We start from the raw sequence: 10,117 nt of genomic DNA, 5'->3' as shown, positions 1-10,117 counted from the left end.
CCGCCCGATTCACCCTAACCGCCCGTCCGACAGCCGCGTACAACGAACGTCAACCCACCCTCAACGAGCGTGCGCAACATTATTTATTTTCTGATAATACGGTCGATCGCGGCTAGAAAGGAACGGTAACTTTCTATTTCGCGCGACGATACCTCTCCTTACCCGTAATCTCTGTGTAATCTTGTATATCGTCTGCCGAACGCCGCAGCCACCAATTAAAGCTTCCCGGATGATCACCGGACGGTTTCAGCCTCTCTTGTACCTTACCGAACGAAAGGTGTTCCAGCATCGTCGCGTTTTGCTCTTCTTCCGCTTTCGCAGGATACGTCCGATGAAACGTTTGCCCTCCTTTGCACGCAACGGCCATCTTGAACAGCACCTGCACATAAACGGCAATCTGCGGTTTACTTTTACATTCGATACTGGCAACAATTTCATTCGTACTCGACGGTTTGCTTCGACGGTAACGGCGACAGTAGTGAACACTTAAGTGTCCACATTCGATTCCGACAGCGGAACCGCTGCTCGTGTCAGCGGTTCCAACTGAAGAAATGACAGAGGATGTCCGCAAGTGAGATACCCGGCGCCAGAGTTGGGCAAAATGTAATTTCAACTACAATAACTTACCAATTATTGTAATTTGAAATTGCAGAAATAAAATTACAATTACATGTGATTGTAATTGGTAATTGCAATTGCTTTGACTCAACGAGTAATTGTAATTGCGGACCACAATTACAATTACAGTAATTGTGCAAGGAGTAATTGCAATTACAGTAATTGTGCAAGGAGTAATTGCAATTACAGTAATTGTGCAAGGAGTAATTGCAATTACTTAACACGATTACAGTAATTTTAATTGAGTCTAACAATTTCTTCAGTGTAATTGTTCTTTTAAACCAGTAATTTTTATGCTTTCGACCATTTAACCGTTTTCTTATTGCAATTATAGATGTAATTAAATACTCGTGTAATTAATTACTGTCCAACTCTGCCCGGCGCGCATTAGGCCTAATATTTTTCGTATTTCGAGATAACGGTGGACGCTTAACGCTAAACCTGCCGACCATCGAAAGTGACTGATGTGTATAGTATTGTCACGTCCGGTTGGTCAACCATTAATAATATGATTGATGAAATCAATCATGTATTAACATACATTTTTCTGAATTTTTTTTTTATACTTGCTCCAATAATGTTTTGCACGGGAAACAAAATATCAAATATTATAATTGATAATTGATATTAAACTATAGTATATTATACCACATTGCGAGCGATAGAATTAAGGAAAACTCGTAAGATACATTTCGCGGGTGACCACATGAAATTGCTAACCCATGTGATTTATTTCAAACTTAAAACTCGTCTTGAATTTAAACCTTCATTGAACAAAGAATACAGCGAAATCTATTTTATTAAACAAATGAATTAAACAAGTTATTTCAAACTTAAAACTCGTCTTGAATTTAAACCTTCATTGAACAAAGAATACAGCGAAATCTATTTTATTAAACAAATGAATTAAACAAGTTATTTCAAACTTAAAACTCGTCTTGAATTTAAACCTTCATTGAACAAAGAATACAGCGAAATCTATTTCATTAAACAAATTAAATGATTCGAAACATAATATGCGAGCGAATAAATAAAAGAAGCATCCGTTGGAGCCTGTTGATCACTGAGGAACGTAAAGATAGTCCAGAGGAAACTAAGAAAGACACTACGTAAAAGAAATGGTCAAACTGGACAGAATCGATGAACAATAGATTGGTGACTAACTGTCTAGGTCTAGGAGGATGTGCAGAGCAATATGATCTAGCCAAGAGGATGATAAGAACAAATCGGAAATTATACATCTGGTTAAAGTGCAGACGATTCAAAAGAAAAGCGATTATGAAGAATTGGTGAGGATGAAGATTATCACTCATCCTATGAAGATTAAGCTTAGAACAAGGAATTGACCGACCAGTAATCAGTTTAGTGAAGTTTAAAGGCGTGTTAACCTGCCGAAACAACATTATGGCCATCAACATCATCTGCAAAAACGTGTGTTGAAGCTGAACCTTTACGTTCGTGAAGCTGAAAGGAAAAACGAAAACGGAATCTACCATTACGGTAAATACTAACAATTTACAATAAGATCCTAATAACTCAATGTATCCGAAGTTTGTTGCTCAGAACATATTCTTGTTTATCTTTACTTAAATCGAAATATCAAATCATTTTTAAAAGAGTTACCCAACTTTGATTTTAACTATCCAAATCCTCAATTACCCGAACCAAAGCCAGTGAAAAGCAAAACTGCGTTTTATTCTCAATCCAAATCTTTAAATTGAAATATATCTCCTAAAACAGGGAGTTCCAACTTATTCCCCTCCGAGAACTGCAAGGTCCCCACCATCGAACCTCTTCCCAATATTATAACGGGTGATTCACGACAAACAGGCCACCTAAATAACTCGCTTGCTTTTAAAGATAGAAAAGAAAGCATCCGACCAAACTTACTTGATATCGTTCGACCAAATTCTAAAAAGTTATGCGATTTTTAAGGGTGTCCACTTATTATTGCCGCTGACTGTATAACGCGCTACTGTTGATCCTTTATCCAGCGCTTATGACTATTGAAAAACCCCATCTTTGCATTATCCAGAAATGAGAAGGCGCATCCGCAACCTCGCAATCCTGGAAACGAGTCCACCCCCTAACTGTGCACCATTGTATTCCAGAAAAGTTCTTCCAGAAATAAGAATCTGCAAGGGCGCGAGGCGCATCTGGCCAAAGGACATACAGAGACATACGCAATTATCGAAACAAACAACAACCACGTAAATATTTTCACGAGATATTTACGTGCGGCAATTTTCTCGTTGGACTGCTCTAAAGAGAAGTAGGTTGCCAAAATATTTATCTTCCATCGTTTATTGCATAAATATATGTATATATATATATATATCACCATTAATGCGGAAACATCGTCTCCGCATAACAAGGAAAAGAGAGCGTAACGAGTCGAACGGAAAACGTGACGAGAGGACGATAAAACGCTCTGGATAAGGTTTAAATTTAACAAATCCGTTCCTCCCGGTCTCGTTCTGCTCGCAAAGTTCCCGCGAATCCCGCCAAGCTATCGGTGAAAAACAGACATCTCTTCAAGGTTTGAGAAAAAAAGAGAAAAGAAACATGTATTTGATCCTGTCACCGTCATCGTCATCTTCGTCGTTATCGTTACGAATGCTTTTCGCTGTTTTCATAACATATGAAAAATATACACGTGTGTATATATATAATAGATAAATCTGTTTCAAATTTCTATGTAGTAGAATCGTTACAACTAGTATCAAGTTTAATCAGTTCGTGTAATAGCGTGGGTGGCACGATCGGGAGCAGTGTTCTGCTTGGCGCGTATAAAAAACGGACGCTGCTCCTGCCGATCGGTCTCTCGTAACTTCTATCCGCGTAAGAAATAACATCGCGTAACATGATCTTCCTTCCGCGCGCGCGCTCGCGTGTATGTCTCTGTTTGTGTATGTGTGTGTTTTCCTCAACGTTTTGTATATTTGATTGAAACTCACTTTCGTCGAAGCATTTCTTCGTAACAAAGCTACACGGAGAGGACGATAGAAAATTTGAATGAAAGCCTACGTGCTACGCTGCCTCGAGGAAGGGTTTTCTCGCTTCTTCGAGGCATACCGACGCATTTCGAGACGATGTTCGAGGAGAAATCGATACGAGTCAAGAACGGTGTTGTGTATGTTGTTCGGAAACACGCTTCATTCGTTACCTCGTTGATTCGTGTGTCAATTCCGCGATAATATTTACATCGTTCCCTAATTTCTTCGGTTTTTCTTCTCGTTTTATGGCAAGTACGGAATGTTCGTCGCGCGAACGTCCCTGATCGAACCACATCGGTGGAGCAGGAAGGAAAAGAACAAGTCGTATCGTAAATTCAACATTTTCGGCGCGTCGAGGGTCGATAAACGCGTTCTTCCTCGAACGGGAAACAGGCAACAACAAAAAGAAGAGGAATCGCAATGTGATTCGCGTGTACGTGGTACTTATCGTTAAATATAATAACTAGGGGTGTGCGAGATTTCCGTAAAATATCCGGGATCCCTGAAAATATCCCAGATTTCCGAGAGTTTTCGGGATTCCCAAGTATGTACGGGATATAGAATAATATTTGAGATTCCCGAAAGTATCGTTATTCGCAATTACTTTCTACAATATTACTAACATAAATATTCCCGACTAATAAGATATGTAATCTTCGAGGACACAATGGCTTTCAGATTCTTGTAATTATTGGAAGTATGGAGAAACTTCAAAATGTCGGGAATCACAGATATTTTCGGGATTCCGTCCCGATCTCGCGAGAAATTCCCGTCCGGGCCGGGATCTCGCACACCCCTAATAATAACTGATAGAAGGAGAAAGTACACAGGTGGCAGAACAGAAGAAGAGAGGAAAAGAAACTTAACAACCGGCGATCGTTAACCCTTATTCTACCGTGACACCTAACAATGACCGTTCGAAGTGATTCTAAACAGTAACGATGCGATCGTTCGAACGGCTGTTTCCTGGTATTTCCAGGCAACCGCTTAAGTCGATCGGCGAGGAACGAGCACGATCGTGTCGTCGCACGGTGGTCGGAAAGCGCTAAAACCTGGATGTTTAAACGATGGATGTTTACAATCACAATGATGTTATTTTAATGATTATAATCATAAGGATGTTTATAATAATCTATGAAGACAAAGATTTTAAAGATGTATTCAACAGGTTGTATATTCCTCAATATTCTCCAAATATTCTTGTTTAGACTTGTAGCAGGTACTTTTATCTTACAATATTTTGGAAAAAGTAGCTGCCACTAGGTGCCACTTCGGCCATGCAAACGAACATGCTCTTTTCCAAGAAATTTAGGAGATACAACAAAATTTGTTAACCCTTACACGATCCTCAGGGTAATAATTCACCCATTTACTATTTTCACGTACTGTAAGATCAATGATCCCTTTATGTCTATGTTGTCAGATGTATTTCTTTAAAATGTGACGTTACAAATGGACCATAATTTGTTGTTTTCACGTGCAGAGCAAACATGGGTGAATTATTATCCTAGTCTCTTTCATGCAACTATTCTTAACACGTTCGCTGCCAACAACGAGTTATCTCGTAGGTCGAAGTTTGTGTTTAGGTTTGTCATAAAACATTTTATGGCAAAAACCGACTACGATATAACTCGTATAATTAATAAAGCAATTAAAAATTATCTAAATTCTTTCTTATAAATACATGTTTTGTATTTCTATTTTACAATTAATTAAAAGTTGTTGGCGTGGTGGAACCGTTTTTGAAAATGTCGCTCAGCAGCGAACGTGTTAAATAATTAAATTTTATTGTTTCCAAGGAAGAAACAAAAATTTTCAAGTCATATTAATGTTCAACGACGCGAGAATTATGGGTATACTAACTTTCAAGAGCGTCTAATAATGTTTTGGGTTACGCATCTGCCGTATCGAATCAATCTTTTGTAATTTTCACATCAGATTTATAATCCGCGAGGCGAAACAACCCCAAAGTATTAATTTTGAACGGACTTGAAGTATGCCTTCCTATTTTGGCTACAGTTCGGCGATTTCCGAGCACAGTGCGTCGCCGCGTCGTTCCCGTTATCGTTGTGCGTACATGCAAGTAACAAGGGCGAGAATTGTCCACGCCATGGGTAGAAAGCGAAGAACAGGAGAAAGAGTAGTTCGTGTAGCGAGCCGTGTGTTCCTTCGAGAATAATAAATAATCGGAGAAAAAGAGAGAAAAGCAAACTCATCTCACGAACAATAATCCTAGACAAGATCGAACAGACGAAACGCAAAGCACCGGGCGCGTTTTTCTTAGTGTGCATTTATAGTGGAGCGGCGAGCATCGATGATAGCGGCGCGGTGAAAACAAACCAACATTTGTGACAACATTTCGACACATACTAAAGAAAAAGTACATATGTATTTTCATTGTTTTTCTTTTTTTTTCACCGCACAGCTCACCTCGCTGCTCCACTATAAATGCATATTTAGTTTGAGAGTGCTGAATTCTCTTTTTCTCGGCTCGCGATTACTATTTTTCGGATTTTCTATCACCAGGGTAAATTTCGCGAACTGCCCTTTGTCTTTTATTCGGCGAAAGACGACGAGAGGGAGCGAGACGGCGGACGGCGTTAATATCTGATAGGTTGCCAGACACCGGTGGCTTCGTCCCGACGATAATAATGGGGTCTGTTGTCCCGGAAAACGGTCACGGCTGGAAACTGATTGTCCTGGATGTATTTGAGCGTCGCACGCACCTGAAACGAATTCAACGTTTAGTTATTTGTTGCTGACAAGTAGAAACGCGGATCGAGAGGAGAAACGTTTAGCGTACCTGCGACACAAAGTGTGGCGGTTCTACCTCCGGCGCAGTCGAGAGGTGCTGCAGGATAAATTGATCGGATTGAGCCAACCAAAGGTCGACACCCCGCAGAGGGTCGTAGTTGAACGGACCGATCCGCAACAATCCAAGCGTACAATCGTAAACGTCCAGAACCTGTGTGGAAACGAACGAACTTTTCAACTTGCTCTCCCCATTGCAATTCTGTCGGACTGAGAGCAGATCACTATTCGAGCACACACCTGTTGGCCTCCGGTCAACTGCCTGGCAGCTCGCAACGCTTGATCCGGACCTTTGTCGGGGAAGGTGGCAGGGAATATTTCGCCGGTTTTTACGTTCAACCCGATACCGTAGATCACCGGCCAGTGAATCCCGCCTCTCACAGTGGTATTCAGCTCGCCTACGCAGCACAGAGTCAGATCGATTTCCACCGGTTGCTTGTGAAACGCCGCTGGAAACGAAAAGAACAACCGTTTTCAATTTCGATGTTTTTCACCAACGTGCTCTGCTTCAATTTTTAGCATACCAAGGCCTGGGTTTCTTTTTTATTTGTTTTTACGTCGCATCAACTGCTATGGTCATTAGTTTATAATGGGCTACAGTTTATTAAGGTGGGTTCCGAACCACACCTTTGGGCACCAAATGTCAAGTCGAAAACTTTAATTGCTCGTTAAACAAGCGTAATTCTGATCATAACATCTCTTTCTGCAACTTACAAAGAATATTGCAGAACAATTCCTCGGAATAGTTCCTCGGATCGGAATAGCCGCCGACCAGTTGCAGTTCTAGACGACCCTCCGGAAAACCAAGGGCCAGTTCGGTCACCCTTTGGATCATCGCCGCTGCGGCTTCATCGGTTCCAGCTCCGTCCAGGTGCGCCAACGCTGCAGCGCCCGAACCTGCGCTCACATATAACAATCTTTTAGTATTCCTGGTGGTAAATATTTTTCTGTTTTTCCTGTATACATATACAGTGGCCCACGATAGTGTTCGTACGCCCTTTAACACGGAATAACTTTTTTATAATTGTACCAAAGGACCTGATTTTTTTTTACAATCAATTAGAAGCATTGATTTATGAAATGATATGCAGAAAAGATTTTCCAGAAATTATAATTTACAAGGTTACGTGCAAAAATGAATAATAAAAACGTGGTAAAAAAAGACATTTTTTAAAACTTTTTTATTAACCACCCATCTCGATGCTTACCGGAATGTTTCACCACGACGATTATGCAGGTAGTCATGTCGTCGGAGCCGATGATGCTCACGTTTTCTGAAAGAAAGAAGAAGATTGAAGTTGGAGATGGCAGCGTAACGTAAACGCCGGCGAATGATCGAACTTCGAACACAAGACGACCAAATATTCATTGCAGCCATTTTCTGATTAATCAATTTTAGAAATTAAAGTACATATTTATTGGAACGTATCGAGTATTGAGTCTTTCCTAGCAGAGTAATGACACCGTTCACGTGTGTCTCAATAAATATGTAATTTAATCGAAATAAGTAATTAATTTTAAATATTCTTGATGGGTGAAATTGATTTGGAAAAGGGTGAAGTTGATTTACAGAATGGTAAAGTTCACTTGCAAAAGGATAAAAGGTTCACAGAATGGTGAAATTCACTTGCAAAAGGATAAAAGTTTCACAGAATGGTGAAATTGATTTACAGAATGGTGAAATTGACTTGCAAAAGGGTGAGAATTCGGAGTATCAAACCTACAAAATTGTCATCATCAGTTTCAAAGCTTTTGGTCGGGCGGCAAACTACTTGTTACTTGCGTTCCGCGTGTTTGACATGTCTGTGCTATGTAGAATGTACTTACTGTCGTGGGGCAAAGTCGCGGCCATCTCTCGTTGTTGAACGTAGAGAAGCCCCATCGGTCCGACCAATTTCGCAGGCATCGAGTGAAGCTGCGCCGCGGTTTCGCGATAGACCGGGTGTGCTCCGTACAAGGACCTGCTATCCGTCGGAATGTCCTCCTGAAGGACCCCGTTCACCACCAACACCATCCTACGCAACCGGCAAAAACAGAGATACAGAATCGACTCGGCCGAATTCTCGCGCGGTTCGATATCATTCGATCCGTTCGAACTGCAACAACAAAACAGTTTATCGTGTACCGTCCGAACTTAAAAATGGGAGATAAACCGACACGACTGGCCGCGATAATACCGATATTACGCCAGCTCGGCTCGTAACCGCGCAATCGATACTCGCCGAGATCCGCGAAACGCGACGCAAAAAAATTCAGGCGAGGATTAAGAGCGGAGACGTCGCACAGTGGTGCCGAGACCATTTTTTTCATTTTGTTCTTTTTTGCCGAACAAAAGCACGGTATTTAAAAGAAAAAATAATTCTACAAAGTATGCGCATGATAAATAACGTTCTCGGCAAACTTGTAGAAAAGGGTCCCCCTCCCCCTCACATTTAAATGACCTTGAAATATGTTGTCAAGCTCACCGTTCCGAACAACGCACAGTGGTGCCGATCGCGAACCTAGCTGGACAAAATTATTCCAGCATTATTTTAAGACTCAAAGCCGTAATTAAGTAGGTCATTGAATTCGTCTTGACATTAGCTACAACAGCATGTAATAAAAAATACTTAGTGACATTTAATAAATTAACATGATCATATTTTTTTACTAGAAAAAAGAAGTTTCGTGAAATTTTTTTATTGGGATTTATAGATGACTGTGTATCGATTAACTTTTGTTGGAAACATTTTCTTGCCAAATTGTCCGAAATGTTCAAAACATCGTGGTGACGATTGGGCATTTGCACTGAAAAGCTTCCGAACCGAACCTTTTCATTGATTTAGCTGGCCAAAATTATTTATAATGTTTAATGACCCCTCAACGTTTTCAAATCACATATAACATCATTTTGTATTTGTTTAAGTATTATATATGTAGTTTCAGCGGCAAATATTAGTTCTTCGCTGCTAATATCCTTCACAAATGTATCGATCTTTCTTTTCTTGCTCTTGTCAGAACATTCATCAAATTGTTTCATTGGACGTCCTCTACTAGAAGATTTTTCAATGTCGATATTTTTTATACTGTTTGTATACTTTTATTTGGAAACTGCACTTTACCGTCCAAACACTGTTCGTTTTTGTTTAGAAATTTAGTTACGCTACAGTAACTTTTCTGCCGCCTGTTCTTTAAATTTACGCGAAATCTATCACACACTTTTTTCATACACTCCTTCTCATCAGCACTACTGTCTTTTAAATGAAAATAGTGCGCTACATAATTATATACACAAGCACTTCTTTTAGCAACGTTCACCTCACTGCGCCAAACATGAAATAGCTCCGCGCAAGAAATTTCAGCAGACGCCACTAAAATGTAAAAAAACAAAGAAGGTTGATACAGGCCAGCGATAATTTTTTGTACGGTGGTTCTACCATATTTAATCTACGATTTGAGAGTGAAAGTTTCTACCTAAAGGTAAAGCAACTTGCTAAGACAGAAAATATAATACTTTACAAATGATGATACAGAACTCAATTATTTACGTTGATATCCTTGGTTTTTCTGTGAAATATACATATAAGTACATACCTTTCTTAGAATTATCAATATCTGACAAAGTTAAATTGGCACGTAAAAAATCGAAGGCAATGTTCGTTCGGAACGCTTGAAACTCGACTGGCGCGTGCAATGGTTTGACACCCGCAGAA

General features: G+C 40.1%; 1 protein-coding gene and 1 long non-coding RNA gene across 4 annotated transcripts in view; one reads left to right on the top strand and one right to left on the bottom strand.

The window, feature by feature from the left end:
• The first annotated feature begins 69 nt into the window (after positions 1 to 69).
• LOC143209915 (uncharacterized) lies at positions 70 to 6,874 on the top strand. Its single transcript, XR_013009156.1, has 2 exons — positions 70 to 2,118; positions 2,730 to 6,874. It is a non-coding gene; the product is annotated as an uncharacterized LOC143209915 (long non-coding RNA).
• The window catches only part of Ntan1 (N-terminal amidohydrolase 1), a 33,539-nt gene continuing 26,326 nt past the window's right edge, over positions 2,905 to 10,117 (bottom strand). For all 3 annotated transcript variants that reach the window (XM_076426210.1, XM_076426212.1, XM_076426211.1), the window contains 6 exons: positions 8,253 to 8,440; positions 7,634 to 7,699; positions 7,140 to 7,322; positions 6,666 to 6,874; positions 6,418 to 6,579; positions 2,905 to 6,340 (listed from right to left, as the gene is read on the bottom strand). In XM_076426210.1, the coding sequence (XP_076282325.1) occupies positions 6,215 to 6,340; positions 6,418 to 6,579; positions 6,666 to 6,874; positions 7,140 to 7,322; positions 7,634 to 7,699; positions 8,253 to 8,439 (933 nt within the window). In that variant the 5' untranslated portion in view covers position 8,440 and the 3' untranslated portion in view covers positions 2,905 to 6,214. The remainder of the gene's footprint in view (positions 6,341 to 6,417; positions 6,580 to 6,665; positions 6,875 to 7,139; positions 7,323 to 7,633; positions 7,700 to 8,252; positions 8,441 to 10,117) is intronic.

This window comes from Lasioglossum baleicum, chromosome 6 (genome assembly GCF_051020765.1).
Source record: "Lasioglossum baleicum chromosome 6, iyLasBale1, whole genome shotgun sequence".
Lineage (NCBI taxonomy): Eukaryota > Metazoa > Arthropoda > Insecta > Hymenoptera > Halictidae > Lasioglossum > Lasioglossum baleicum.
Note: the sequence above shows the minus strand (reverse complement) of the source record. Positions and strands in the feature narration are given on the sequence as shown.